This window comes from Aulostomus chinensis, chromosome 1, assembly GCF_037954235.1.
Source record: "Aulostomus chinensis isolate RoL2024-O1b breed Wild chromosome 1, RoL_Achi_v1.0, whole genome shotgun sequence".
Taxonomy (NCBI): domain Eukaryota; kingdom Metazoa; phylum Chordata; class Actinopteri; order Syngnathiformes; family Aulostomidae; genus Aulostomus; species Aulostomus chinensis.
The window spans coordinates 16,051,433-16,066,705 of record NC_141320.1 but is presented as its reverse complement, the minus strand read 5'-3'; the positions used below and the strand labels follow the sequence as shown (position 1 = coordinate 16,066,705).

At 41.3% G+C, this 15,273-nt stretch overlaps 1 protein-coding gene across 1 annotated transcript in view; it reads left to right on the top strand.

Annotated features, from left to right (window-relative positions):
- LOC147270537 (uncharacterized) overlaps nt 1-14,433 on the top strand; it is a 137,252-nt gene extending 122,819 nt beyond the window's left edge. The window contains exon 2 of the mRNA XM_086198406.1: nt 13,089-14,433. Coding sequence (XP_086054532.1) covers nt 13,342-14,292 — 951 coding nt within the window. The 5' untranslated portion in view covers nt 13,089-13,341 and the 3' untranslated portion in view covers nt 14,293-14,433. The remainder of the gene's footprint in view (nt 1-13,088) is intronic.
- The last annotated feature ends 840 nt before the right edge of the window (nt 14,434-15,273 follow it).

The window sequence follows — 15,273 nt, the reverse complement described above, 5'->3', positions numbered from 1 at the left end:
GAACAGGATTTTGAGTTTCAAATGTTTCCCAGTTTGGCTCTGCAGCAGGAGGTCTTGTAGAAACAGGGACTGACCTGACACCAGCTCCCTCTGGAACAATGGTTCATTCATTCATCGGTGCCAGGAGGCCTAAAAACACAAAACACCAATGAAACCCAGCATCTTGGATCCTAAACTGAAGCTCCAGACCACACGGTGGCTCTGCTGGGGCTCCCACAGGTGAGTGAGGCTGAGCTCCAGTCTGCTCTGAGGAGGCAGCAGACATCTGCACCACTCAGAGGTTTGGTTGGTGGCTTTGACAAAATCCCAACAAACTCAAATCCTGTTGAATCAGGAAGTTCTAGTTGAACTCTCATCCACGTCACATGACCAAGAAAACCTCCTCTTTCATTCAGACCAGAACAGACAAACATAGAAACATTGTTTCAGCTTCTGATCAAACAATAACATGTTCTTGATTGTTTGCCATGTTCTATTAATCAGACTGATGATCTCTGGATGTTCTAGGAGGGGGGTCTGTTTCTGATGAAGCCTGTTTGGTCTGGGGGGGTTAAGATGGTGGGGCTGTTTCAGTTCTAGTGCTGAAGGCTTTCACCATGACAGTCAGACTCTCCTCTGTCCTTCATGGTCCCTCAAATGTGCAGTGTGGACCTCACACACTGAAATTTAGCCTGAAAAGTCTTCATGAAAAGCGGTGACTCAGAGTCTCTGTGGCGCAATCGGTCAGCGCGCTCAGCTGTTAACCGAGAGGCTGGTGGTTCGAGCCCACCCAGGGACGATGAACAGGCTCTACTGGTGCTTAGGAGTCGCTGTGTTAATGATCTGAATGTGGACAGACAGACTGACCCTCCACAGCAGACTCATGTCACAGATCTCTGGATGAGACGCTTCAGTGTTGAATTTAGTCGTCGTGTGTCATGCAGTGTTGAGGAGGCCTGCTGGCTGTGGGTAAAGTGGGGGCTCAGAGTTTGTGGAGTCGGCTCTGGAATGAAGGGGGTCACTGTTTGGTTCTCAGATGCTCCAGCTCAGGTTAGCGAGGTGGTGGAGAAACCAGTGAGAGCTCTGCCAGCTGGAGCCTCTTGGGTCCTGGGAGGCTTCACTCCTGGAGGTGGAAATGATGAGGAGTCTGTGTAGGTTCTCATTCATCCAGGTCATCATAGATCGAAGCGAAGTAAAATCTGGTCAACTGGACGTAAGTTTATCTTGAAGACGTTTCACCTCTCATCCGAGAGGCTTCTTCAGTTCTAGTGAAGAGTGTGGAAACTCCAGCTTATAAACCTATGTGGGAGTGGTCAGTGCTATTGTGGTGGAAACGACCCTCCCGAGACTCACCTGGCCTCTCCAAACGACAGTCGTTGTGCGGTGTCAGGGAGTTTCAGGGGTGGAGTGGCTTTCCTCCTTGAGGTGGAGGAAAACCGCTGAGTCCTGTCCTCCAGAGTTGGCTCTTCTATGTTGGGCCATGCGCTTGTTGAGGGGCTGTTTGGTTTCCCCTATGTAGAGATCTGCACGGATCTCTACATAGAAGAGCCAACTCTGGAGGACAGGACTCAGCGGTTTTCCTCCACCTCAAGGAGGAAAGCCACTCCTTCCAGGACGACCATGTCCAAATTCTCGACAGAGAGGACAGATGGTTTGAAAGAGGAGTTAAAGAAGCCATCCACGTCAGGATAGAGAAACCATCTTTGAACAGAGGAGGTGGACTGCGACATTTCCTTTCACCTATTTACAACCAAGTCCTTTCAAAGCTTCCCCAAAGAGTTCAGCTGAAAGACCCATGTGGAACGGCTGATGCCAGCACAGCCCATTAGCATCTGAGTGGTCGGTGAAACCCCCTAACGACCACCCCTGAAACTCCCTGACACCGCACAACGACTGTCGTTTGGAGAGGCCAGGTGAGTCTCGGGAGGGTCGTTTCCACCACAATAGCACTGACCACTCCCACATAGGTTTATAAGCTGGAGTTTCCACACTCTTCACTAGAACTGAAGAAGCCTCTCGGATGAGAGGTGAAACGTCTTCAAGATAAACTTACGTCCAGTTGACCAGATTTTACTTCGCTTCGATAAATGATGAGGAGTTTTAAAATCTGCTCCTCTTTCACGCTGACTTGTTTTCTTGGGTTCCCTCTTTTATTCATGTGTGATTTTAGTCTCAGCTCTCTAAACCTGAATGGAGCCAGAACCCATTTTAAAAGAGCTGCTCTTTTAAACTCCTGGAGATCAAGAGGATCCTGCCATGTTTGTCCAGGAGACCCACAGCACAACAGTCAGTGAATGGGGATGCAGGCAGGCTTTTAATGGGGGTCATTTGAAGTCCCAAGTCCAGTTGGAGCAGAGGGTGGAGTTTGATTCTCCAGGAGTTTTTGTTGTTGTTTTTTTTACCAGTTTCTTTTGATTTGGAGGAAATCATTCCAGGTGTTTGAAAGAAGGTGAGAGCAACTTTGGAAAATGTTCAACTGGTGTTTTTAAATGTCTTTGCACCAACAAATGGTGGACAGGACAGCTTTTGAGACATTTTAATGCCACCGTTCAACAGTGAATCTGCTGGTTTCCTGTTTTTAGGAGCTGATGGGAGCTGCACAGAGAAGCTCTTTGAGACAGGAACCATTCAGAGCTCCATCCTGCTTCTTCCAGCAGGATCCACAGATCCACCAACACACCAGCTGTTTGATGAGTGGAGGCTTTTGACCAGGATTCCTAGACAGCACAGCTGGACTCACGCAACAGCTAACTTGTTAGCACCGACTAGACAGGAGTGCTTCTATGGTTTTACTCAGTGGTTCAATATTTTTAAGAGATGTCCCATTCAGCCTGTGGGTTTGAGTGATCACTCTTCAGTCTCCTGTTCTGTTTTATTAAAATATTCATTTAAAAGCTCCTGAGAGAGAGAGAGGGAGAGGGAGGGAGAGAGAGAGAGGGAGAGAGAGAGATAGAGGGAGGGAGAGAGAGAGGGAGAGAGAGAGAGAGAGAGGGAGGGAGGGAGAGAGAGAGGGAGAGAGAGAGGGAGAGAGAGAGAGAGAGGATCAAACTGATCTCAAACTTGACTTCAAAATTCTGATTATAATCATTTTTACTCCTTGATAGATTCATCACTACAGTGTCATAGAGGGTCCATTACTATTGCAGTATATTAAAGAATATAAGAACGAGGTTACCATCCATGGAAATATAGTATTTCATGTATTGCAGTATATTTTCAAAGATATAACACTTTAATTTTTTTTAATAAGAGAGGCTTTAATGTCTGTCTTTGATGTCTAAACTCTGACTCTGATGTCATTGGTGGTGACTGAATTCTACCCCCTGACAGACTGGGAAGGCTCCTATTGGTGATGTCATCATAAATACATGAAGGTCTTGTTTCAATGTTTTAACATTAAAGCTCATCTTGGTAAAACAATCAAGTTACCTGAACTAAGTTCTTGAAAAAAATGACTGTCACTGACTTAAATAAATCAAATCTACTTCAAAGTTCCTTCTGTTGTCATAAGTCGGCCATTTTAAGTGTACTTGTAGTTCCAGAACATTCCAAGAGGAGATGATATGAATCATGTTGTTAGATGAACTCTGTTCCTCTGCTTTGATGTTGGTGGACTGAGGGGAGTTTGCCTGAACCTGCTTGGACCTGCTGGCTCCTGCTCAGTCCCTCACTCAGCCTCACTCAGCCTCAGCAGCACGGCTCCACTGAGGACTGATTCAGGTTCCTAGCAACCAAATAGGAGGAGAGCTGAACCTTCTTGCTGTGAGGCCACAGTGCTGACCACTGCACCATTGTGTCCCCTGAAAATGCCACCACCTTGTTGGGCTTTTCTGTAACAGCAAGCACACATGAACATAGCAGCTTCTTCACAGGGCTGGTGGCGCAATGGATAACGCGTCTGACTACGGATCAGAAGATTCTCGGTTCAACTCCTGGCCAGCTCGCTTTGAACTTTATACTGAGAAGATGAAGTGAGAACCACTGATCAAAGTCAGTGAAGTCCTCCCAGGTTCCCTCCTTGTCTGCTGGAAACATGAACACATGAATGATCCTGCTACCTCTCATGTTAAGCTGCACTTGACAGTGACAGCAGGAGAACAAAAATCCCAGTGTGTCATCAACATTTCCTGTCAAATCAATGATAGAAGCTGTTGAATTTCTGGATCAGAACAAGGAGAAACCCACCCCTCACAGCCAGAAAAGCAATCTGCATCTGACAGCGTATACCAGTGAGGCCTGCATGGATCTCTAGATAAGGGAAACCAAACAGCCCCTCAACAAGCGCATGGCCCAACATAGAAGAGCCAACTCTGGAGGACAGGACTCAGCGGTTTTCCCCCACCTCAAGGAGGAAAGCCACTCCTTCCAGGACGACCATGTCCAAATACTCGACAGAGAGGACAGATGGTTTGAAAGAGGAGTTAAAGAAGCCATCCACGTCAGGATAGAGAAACCATCTTTGAACAGAGGAGGTGGACTGCGACATTTCCTTTCACCTATTTACAACCAAGTCCTTTCAAAACTTCCCCAAAGAGCTCAGCTGAAAGACCCATGTGGAACGGCTGATGCCAGCACAGCCCATTAGCATCTGAGTGGTCGGTGAAACTCCCTAACGACCACCCCTGAAACTCCCTGACACTGCACCACGACTGTCGTTTGGAGAGGCCAGGTGAGTCTCGGGAGGGTCGTTTCCACCACAATAGCACTGACCACTCCCACATAGGTTTATAAGCTGGAGCTTCCACACTCTCCACTAGAACTGATGAAGCCTCTCGGATGAGAGGTGAAACGTCTTCAAGATAACTTACGTCCAGTTGACCAGATTTTACTTCGCTTCGATCTACGATGACCTGGATGAATGAGAACCTACACATACATTACTGTCAGCATCACTTTGAGTTTATTAGCAACTATCACTCATAACTGTTAGCATCATTTTGAGTTCATGAGCAATTCTTACGACATCACTTTAGCATTAAATTGAGTTCATTAGCAACTCTTACTAAATGACTGCCAGCATCACTGTGAGGTTGTTCGAAACTCTTACTACATTACTGTAAGCATCACTGAGTTGATTAGCAACTATCACTACATTACTGTTAGCATCATCTTGAGTTCATTAGCAATTCTTCCGACATCACTGTCCCATCAGTTTGAGATCATAACCAATTCTTCTGACATCACTGTCGCATTATTTTGAGGTTCAAAGCAACTCTTACTACAATACTGTCAGCATCACTTTGAGTTTGTTCGAAACACTTACTACATTACTGTCAGCATCACTTTAACTTTATTAGCAAATATCACTACATTACTATTAGCATCATTTTGAGGTTAGTAGCAACTCTTACTACATGACTGTCAGCATCACTTTGAGGTTGTTCGAAACTCTTACTACATTACTGTAAGCATCACTGAGTTAATTAGCAACTATCACTACATTACTGTTAGCATCATTTTGAGTTCATTAGCAATTCTTCCGACATCACTGTAGCAATATTTTGAGGTTCGTAGCAACTTTTACTACATTACTGTCGCATTATTTTGAGGTTCGTAGCAACTCTTACTACATGACTGTCAGCATCACTTTGAGGTTATTCGAAACTTTCACTCCATTACTGTTAGCATCATTTTGAGTTCATGAGCAATTCTTACTACATCACTGTCGCATCATTTTGAGATCATTAGCAATTCTTCTGACATCACTGTCACATTATTTTGAGGTTCGTAGCAACTCTTACTACATTACTGTAAGCATCACTGAGTTAATTAGCAACTATCACTAAATTACTGTTAGCATTTTTTTGAGTTCATTAGCAATTCGTACGACATCACTGTCCCATCAGTTTGAGATCATTACCAATTCTTCTGACATCACTGTCGCATTATTTTGAGGTTCGAAGCAACTCTTACTACTTTACTGTTGCATTATTTTAAGTTTCGTAGTAACTCTTACTACATTACTGTCAGCATCACTTTGAGTTTGTTCGAAACACTTACTACATTACTGTCAGCATCACTTTAACTTTATTAGCAAATATCACTACATTACTATTAGCATCATTTTGAGGTTAGTAGCAACTCTTACTACATGACTGTCAGCATCACTTTGAGGTTGTTCGAAACTCTTACTACATTACTGTAAGCATCACTGACTTGATTAGCAACTATCACTACATTACTGTTAGCATCATTTTGAGTTCATTAGCAATTCTTCCGACATCACTGTCGCAATATTTTGAGGTTCGTAGCAACTTTTACTACATTACTGTCGCATTATTTTGAGGTTCGTAGCAACTCTTACTACATGACTGTCAGCATCACTTTGAGGTTATTCGAAACTTTCACTCCATTACTGTTAGCATCATTTTGAGTTCATTAGCAATTCTTACTACATCACTGTCGCATCATTTTGAGATCATTAGCAATTCTTCTGACATCACTGTCACATTATTTTGAGGTTCGTAGCAACTCTTACTACATTACTGTAAGCATCACTGAGTTAATTAGCAACTATCACTAAATTACTGTTAGCATTTTTTTGAGTTCATTAGCAATTCGTACGACATCACTGTCCCATCAGTTTGAGATCATTACCAATTCTTCTGACATCACTGTCGCATTATTTTGAGGTTCGAAGCAACTCTTACTACATGACTGTCAGCATCACTGAGTTTATTAGAAACTATCACTACATTACTGTTAGCATCATTTTGAGGTTAGAAGCAACTGTCACTACATGAGTGTCAGCATCACTTTGAGGTTGTTCGAAACTCTTACTACGAATCTAACAGTAATGGAGTGAAACTTTCGAATAACCTCAAAGTGATGCTGACAGTCATGTCGTAAGTGTTGCTACAAACCTCAAAATAATGCGACAGTAATGGAGTACAAGTTGCTTCGAACCTCAAAATATTGCGACAGTGATGTCGGAAGAATTGCTAATGAACTCAAGATGATGCTAACAGTAATGTAGTGATAGTTGCTAATCAACTCAGTGATGCTTACAGTAATGTAGTAAGTGTTTTGAATAACCTCAAAGTGATGCTGACAGTCATGTAGTAAGAGTTGCTACGAACCTCAAAATAATGCGACAGTAATGTAGTAAAAGTTGCTACGAACCTCAAAATATTGCGACAGTGATGTCGGAAGAATTGCTAATGAACTCAAAATGATGCTAACAGTAATGTAGTGATAGTTGCTAATCAAGTCAGTGATGCTTACAGTAATGTAGTAAGAGTTTCGAACAACCTCAAAGTGATGCTGACAGTCATGTAGTAAGAGTTTCTACGAACCTCAAAATAATGCGACAGTGATGTCAGAAGAATTGCTAATGATCTCAAAATGATGCGACAGTGATGTCGGAAGAATTGCTAATGAACTCAAAATGAGGCTAACAGTAATGTAGTGATAGTTACGAATCAACTCGGTGATGCTTAATGTAATGTAGTAAGTGTTTCAAATAACCTCAAAGTGATGGTGACAGTCATGTAGTAAGAGTTTCTACGAACCTCAAAATAATGCGACAGTGATGTCAGAAGAATTGCTAAAGATCTCAAAATGATGCGACAGTGATTTAGTAAGAATTGCTCATGAACTCAAAATGATGCTAACACTAATGGAGTGAACGTTTCGAATAACCTAAAAGTGATGCTGACAGTCTTGTACTAAGAGTTGCTATGAACCTCAAAATAATGCGACAGTGATGTCGGAAGAATTGCTAATGATCTCAAAATGATGCGACAGTGATGGAGTAAGAATTGCTAATGAACTCAAAATGATGCTACAGTGATGTCGTGAGAATTGCTCATCAACTCAAATAATGCAAACACTAATGTAGTGATAGTTGCTAATAAACTCAAAGTGATGCTGACAGTAATGTAGTAAGAGTTGCTACGAACCTTAAAATAATGCAACAGTAATGTAGTAAGAGTTGCTACGAACCTTAAAATAATGCAACAATAATGTAGTAAGAGTTGCTACGAACCTCAAAATAATGTGACAGTGATGTCAGAAGAATTGCTAATGATCTCAAAATGATTCGAAAGTGATTTAGTAAGAATTGCTAATGAACTCAAAATGATGCTAACAGTAATGGAGTGAACGTTTCGAATAACCTCAAAGTGATGCTGACAGTCATGTACTAAGAGTTGCTACAAACCTCAAAATAATGCGACAGTAATGGAGTAAAAGATGCTACGAACCTCAAAATATTGCGACAGTGATGTCGGAAGAATTGCTAATGAACTCAAGATGATGCTAACAGTAATGTAGTGATAGTTGCTAAGAAACTCAGTGATGCTTAAAGTAATGTAGTAAGAGTTTCGAACAACCTCAAAGTGATGCTGACAGTCATTTAGTAAGAGTTGCTAATGAACTCAATTTAATGCTACAGTGATGTCGTGAGAATTGCTCAACAACTCAAAATGATGCTAACAGTAATGTAGTGATAGTTGCTAATAAACTCAAAGTGATGCTGAAAGTCATGTAGTAAAAGTTGCTACGAACCTCAAAATATTGCGACAGTGATGTCGGAAGAATTGCTAATGAACTCAAAATGATGCTAACAGTAATGTAGTGATAGTTGCTAAGCAACTCAGTGATGCTTACAGTAATGTAGTAAGTGTTTCGAATAACCTCAAAGTGATGTTGACAGTCATGTAGTAAGAGTCTTTACGAACCTCAAAATAATGCGACAGTTATGTAGTAAAAGTTGCTACGAACCTCAAAATATTGCGACAGTGATGTCGGAAGAATTGCTAAAGATCTCAAAATGATTCGAAAGTGATTTAGTAAGACTTGCTAATGAACTCAAAATGATGCTAACAGTAATGGAGTGAACGTTTCGAATAACCTCAAAGTGATGCTGACAGTCATGTACTAAGAGTTGCTACAAACCTCAAAATAATGCGACAGTAATGGAGTAAAAGATGCTACGAACCTCCAAATATTGCGACAGTGATGTCGGAAGAATTGCTAATGAACTCAAGATGATGCTAACAGTAATGTAGTGATAGTTGCTAATCAAGTCAGTGATGCTTACAGTAATGTAGTAAGTGTTCCGAATAACCTCAAAGTGATGCTGAAAGTCATGTAGTAAGAGTTGCTACGAACCTTAAAATAATGCGACAGTAATGTAGTAAAAGTTGCTCCGAACCTCAAAATATTGCGACAGTGATGTCGGAAGAATTGCTAATGAACTCAAAATGATGCTAACAGTAATGGAGTGAACGTTTCGAATAACCTCAAAGTGATGCTGACAGCCATGTACTAAGAGTTGCTACGAACCTTAAAATAATGCGACAGTAATGTCAGAAGAATTGCTAATGATCTCAAAATGATGCGACAGTGATGTAGTAAGACTTGCTAATGAACTCAAAATGATGCTAACAGTAATGGAGTGAACCTTTCGAATAACCTCAAAGTGATGCTTACAGTCATGTAGCAAGTGTTGCTACGAACCTCAAAATAATGCGACAGTGATGTCGGAAGAATTGCTAATGAACTCAAATGATGCTAACAGTAATGTAGTGATAGTTGCTTATCAACTCAGTGATGCTTACAGTAATGTAGTAAGTGTTTCGAATAACCTCAAAGTGATGCTGACAGTCATGTACTAAGAGTTGCTACGAACCTCAAAATAATGCGACAGTGATGTCGGAAGAATTGCTAAAGTTCTCAAAATGATAGAACAGTGATTTAGTAAGAATTGCTCATGAACTCAAAATGATGCTAACAGTAATGTAGTAAGAGTTTCGAATAACCTCAAAGTGATGCTGACAGTAATGTAGTAAGTGTTGCTACGAACCTTAAAATAATGCAACAACAATGTAGTAAGAGTTGCTACAAACCTCAAAATAATGTGAAAGTAATGTAGTAAAAGTTGCTACGAACCTCAAAATATTGCGACAGTGATGTTGGAAGAATGGCTAATGAACTCAAGATGATGCTAACAGTAATGTAGTGGTAGTTGCTAAACAAGTCAGTGATGCTTACAGTAATGTAGTAAGTGTTTCGAACAACCTCAAAGTGATGCTGACAGTCATGTAGTAAGACTTGCTACGAACCTCAAAATAATGCGACAGTGATGTCGGAAGAATTGCTAATGAACTCAAGATGATGCTAACAGTAATGTAGTAAGAGTTTCGAACACCCTCAAAGTGATGCTGACAGTCATTTAGTAAGAGTTGCGAATGAACTCAATTCAATGCTACAGTGATGTCGTGAGAATTGCTCATAAACTCAAAATGATGCTAACAGCAATGTAGTGATAGTTGCTCAAAAACTCAAAGTGAGACTGACAGTAATGTAGTAAGAGTTGCTACGAACCTCAAAATAATGTGACAGTGATGTCAGAAGAATTGCTAATGAACTCAAAATGATGCGACAGTGATTTAGTAAGAATTGCTAATGAACTCAAAATGATGCTAACAGTAATGGAGTGAACGTTTCGAATAACCTCAAAGTGATGCTGACAGTCAAGTACTAAGAGTTGCTACGAACCTCAAAATAATGCGACAGTAATGTACTAAGAGTTGCTACGAACCTCAAAATATTGCGACAGTGATGTCGGAAGAATTGCTAATGAACTCAAAATGATGCGACAGTAATGTAGTGGTAGTTGCTAAACAAGTCAGTGATGCTTACAGTAATGTAGTAAGTGTTTCGAACAACCTCAAAGTGATGGTGACCGTCATGTAGGAAGAGTTGCTGCGAACCTCAAAATAATGCGACAGTAATGTAGTAAGAGTTGCTACGAACCTCAAAATAATGCGACAGTGATGTCAGAAGAATTGCTAAAGATCTCAAAATGATGCGACAGTGATGTAGTAAGAATTGCTAATGAACTCAAAATGATGCTAACAGTAATGGAGTGAAACTTTCGAATAACCTCAAAGTGATGCTTACAGTCATGTAGTAAGTGTTGCTACGAACCTCAAAATAATGCGACAGTAATGTAGTAAATGTTGCTACGAACCTCAAAATATTGCGACAGTGATGTCGGAAGAATTGCTAAAGATCTCAAAATGATAGAACAGTGATTTAGTAAGAATTGCTCATGAACTCAAAATGATGCTAACAGTAATGTAGTAAGAGTTTCGAATAACCTCAAAGTGATGCTGACAGTAATGTAGTAAGTGTTGCTACGAACCTTAAAATAATGCAACAACAATGTAGTAAGAGTTGCTACAAACCTCAAAATAATGTGAAAGTAATGTAGTAAAAGTTGCTACGAACCTCAAAATATTGCGACAGTGATGTTGGAAGAATTGCTAATGAACTCAAGATGATGCTAACAGTAATGTAGTGGTAGTTGCTAAACAAGTCAGTGATGCTTACAGTAATGTAGTAAGTGTTTCGAACAACCTCAAAGTGATGCTGACAGTCATGTAGTAAGACTTGCTACGAACCTCAAAATAATGCGACAGTGATGTCGGAAGAATTGCTAATGAACTCAAGATGATGCTAACAGTAATGTAGTAAGAGTTTCGAACACCCTCAAAGTGATGCTGACAGTCATTTAGTAAGAGTTGCAAATGAACTCAATTCAATGCTACAGTGATGTCGTGAGAATTGCTCATAAACTCAAAATGATGCTAACAGCAATGTAGTGATAGTTGCTCAAAAACTCAAAGTGAGACTGACAGTAATGTAGTAAGAGTTGCTACGAACCTCAAAATAATGTGACAGTGATGTCAGAAGAATTGCTAATGATCTCAAAATGATGCGACAGTGATTTAGTAAGAATTGCTAATGAACTCAAAATGATGCTAACAGTAATGGAGTGAACGTTTCGAATAACCTCAAAGTGATGCTGACAGTCATGTACTAAGAGTTGCTACGAACCTCAAAATAATGCGACACTAATGTAGTAAAAGTTGCTACGAACCTCAAAATATTGCGACAGTGATGTCGGAAGAATTGCTCATGAACTTAAAATGATGCGACAGTAATGTAGTGATAGTTGCTAATCAAGTCAGTGATGCTTACAGTAATGTAGTAAGTGTTTCGAATAACCTCAAAGTGATGGTGACAGTCATGTAGTAAGAGTTGCTACGAACCTCAAAATAATGCGACAGTGATGTCAGAAGAATTGCCAAAGATCTCAAAATGATGCGACAGTGATGTATTAAGAATTGCTAATGAACTCAAAAAGATGCTAACAGTAATGGAGTGAAAGTTTCGAATAACCTCAAAGTGATGCTTACAGTCATGTAGTAAGTGTTGCTACGAACCTCAAAATAATGCGACAGTAATGTAGTAAATGTTGCTACGAACCTCAAAATATTGCGACAGTGATGTCGGAAGAATTGCTAAAGATCTCAAAATGATAGAACAGTGATTTAGTAAGAATTGCTCATGAACTCAAAATGATGCTAACAGTAATGTAGTAAGAGTTTCGAATAACCTCAAAGTGATGCTGACAGTAATGTAGTAAGTGTTGCTACGAACCTTAAAATAATGCAACAACAATGTAGTAAGAGTTGCTACAAACCTCAAAATAATGTGAAAGTAATGTAGTAAAAGTTGCCACGAACCTCAAAATATTGCGACAGTGATGTCGTAAGAATTGTTATTAAACTCAAAATCATGCTAACAGTAATGTAGTGATAGTTGCTAATAAACTCAGTGATGCTTACAGTAATGTAGTAAGAGTTTCGAACAACCTCAAAGTGATGCTGACAGTCATTTAGTAAGAATTGCTAATGAACTCAATTTAATGCTACAGTGATGTCGTGAGAATTGCTCAACAACTCAAAATGATGCTAACAGTAATGTAGTGATAGTTGCTAATAAACTCAAAGTGATGCTGAAAGTCATGTAGTAAAAGTTGCTACGAACCTCAAAATATTGCGACAGTGATGTCGGAAGAATTGCTAATGAACTCAAAATGATGCTAACAGTAATGTAGTGATAGTTGCTAAGCAACTCAGTGATGCTTACAGTAATGTAGCAAGTGTTTCGAATAACCTCAAAGTGATGCTGACAGTCATTTAGTAAGAGTTGCGAATGAACTCAATTCAATGCTACAGTGATGTCGTGAGAATTGCTCATAAACTTAAAATGATGCTAGTGATGCGCCCGCTAGTCTCCCTACTTGCTGGAAGCCTGCTGACCCGATACCGGTGAGCGTGTTACGTCATTTCCTGCCTGTAATACTATCGCTGTGTTGTTCGACTTTCTCAATCCTCCCTCAGGTGTACTGCTAACTTAATCGCTTTAAGCACCACTTTATACGACGTTTTGGTGTAATACATAGGTTTCTGTCACTTAACTCTTTAGCAGGACTTTGTTCTGAAATTCCTCGTTCTATTTGTTATATTTGCCACAGGTCCGCTAGCTCACCTTAGCACACTAGCTATGGCCGCTCTCTCTCTTTCCGCCTCTCCCCCCACCTCTCCTTCCCTCTCCTGCTCCATGTGCCAGATGTTTAGCTACTCCTCTGCCTCCTTTAGTGATAATGGTACGTGTAAAAAGTGTAGTTTGTTTGTAGTCCTGGAGGCGAGGCTTAGTGAGTTAGAAACTCGGCTCCGCACCATGGAAGCTAGCGGTAGTCCTTTACCTTCAGGAGCTACTCAGTCCACCTTAGTGGGTGCGGAGCCACCTAGCCTAGCCACCGCTAGCAGCTCCCCCGCAGCTCCCGAGCAGCCGGGAACTAGCCAGTCCCGCTGGGTGACATCACGAGGGAAACCTAGACGCAGTAAGCCCGTGTTTGCCCACCAACCCCTTCATGTTTCCAACCGCTTTTCCCCACTCAGCGACACACCCGCTGAGAGTGAAACTCTTCATGTCGGCTCTGTTGCTCGCAGCCCCGCTGTGAAGCCGACATTAGTTATTGGCAGTTCTGTTCTTCGCAACGTGAAGGTGGAGACTCCAGCGAGCATAAAGTGCATCCCAGGGGCCAGAGCGGGCGACGTTGAGGCAAATCTAAAGCTGCTGGCAAAACGTAAGGTTAAATACAGTAAGATTGTAATACATGTCGGCGCTAATGACACCCGGCTTCGCCAGTCGGAATTAACTAAAGTTAACATGGCTTCGGTGTGCAACTACGCAAAAACAATGTCGGACTCCGTAATTTTCTCTGGCCCGCTGCCCAATTTAGCGAGTGACGACATGTTTAGCCGCATGCGTTCATTCCATCGCTGGATGTCCAGGTGGTGCTTAGATAACAACGTGGCTTACATAGACAATTGGAGCTCCTTCTGGGGAAAGCCTGGTCTGATTCGGAGAGATGGCGTCCATCCCACTTTGGATGGTGCATCTCTCTTATCTAGGAACATAGGCCAATTTATTAGCAATACTAATCCCTGACAAGCAACCAGAGTTCAGACCAGCAGGCAGAGCTGCAGTTTAACACGCCCCTCTGCTGGTTCCTTCGTGTTGTCACCCACCCAGCCTATAGAAACTGTGTCTGCCCCGAGGCTTTATAAGCCTGCACCCAAATCTGGAGGAGTAATTTATAGCAACTTAGTTAAAATTAAAACCACTGCTCCAGCAAACCAACCCAGTAAAACTATTAAATGTGGTTTGCTTAATATTCGATCTCTTGCATCCAAGTCTCTCCTAGTGAACGATTTAATTACTAATTATCAGATTGGTGTATTAGCACTCACTGAAACCTGGGTGCAGCAAGATGAGTATGTTAGTTTAAATGAATCTTCCCCTCCTGGTTACATTAACTACCATGTACCTCGCACCACTGGCAGAGGAGGAGGAATAGCTGCAATCTATCAGTCAAATTTGGTGCTTAACCCTCGACCTAACAGTTCATTTAACTCATTTGAGAGCCTTATTGTCAGCTTTTCCCACCCAGACTGGAAAGCAGAGAAACCACTCTTACTTGCTGTGGTGTACCGTCCTCCTGCACCTTATTCTGAGTTCTTAGAAGAATTCCCTGACTTTCTGTCAAACTTGGCATTGAACTCAGACAAAGTCATTATAGTGGGTGACTTTAACATCCATGTGGACGTCAATGATGATTCTCTGGCCACTGCGTTTAAGTCGCTTCTTGATTCTGTTGGCTTCTGTCAGAGGGTAAACAAACCCACTCACACTTTTAATCACATCCTTGATTTAGTACTCACTTATGGAATAGAAGCTGACCGAATCACAGTTCTTCCTCAGAACCCCGTCTTGTCTGATCACTCCTTAATTACATTTGAATTTACTTTAACAAATTATATTCTACCTGGGAAAAAGTCCCGCTTCAGTAGATGTCTATCTGACACTGCTGTTTCTAGATTTAAGGAGCTTATTCCAGCAGAGCTTGCTGCCACATCTTGTAATAATATA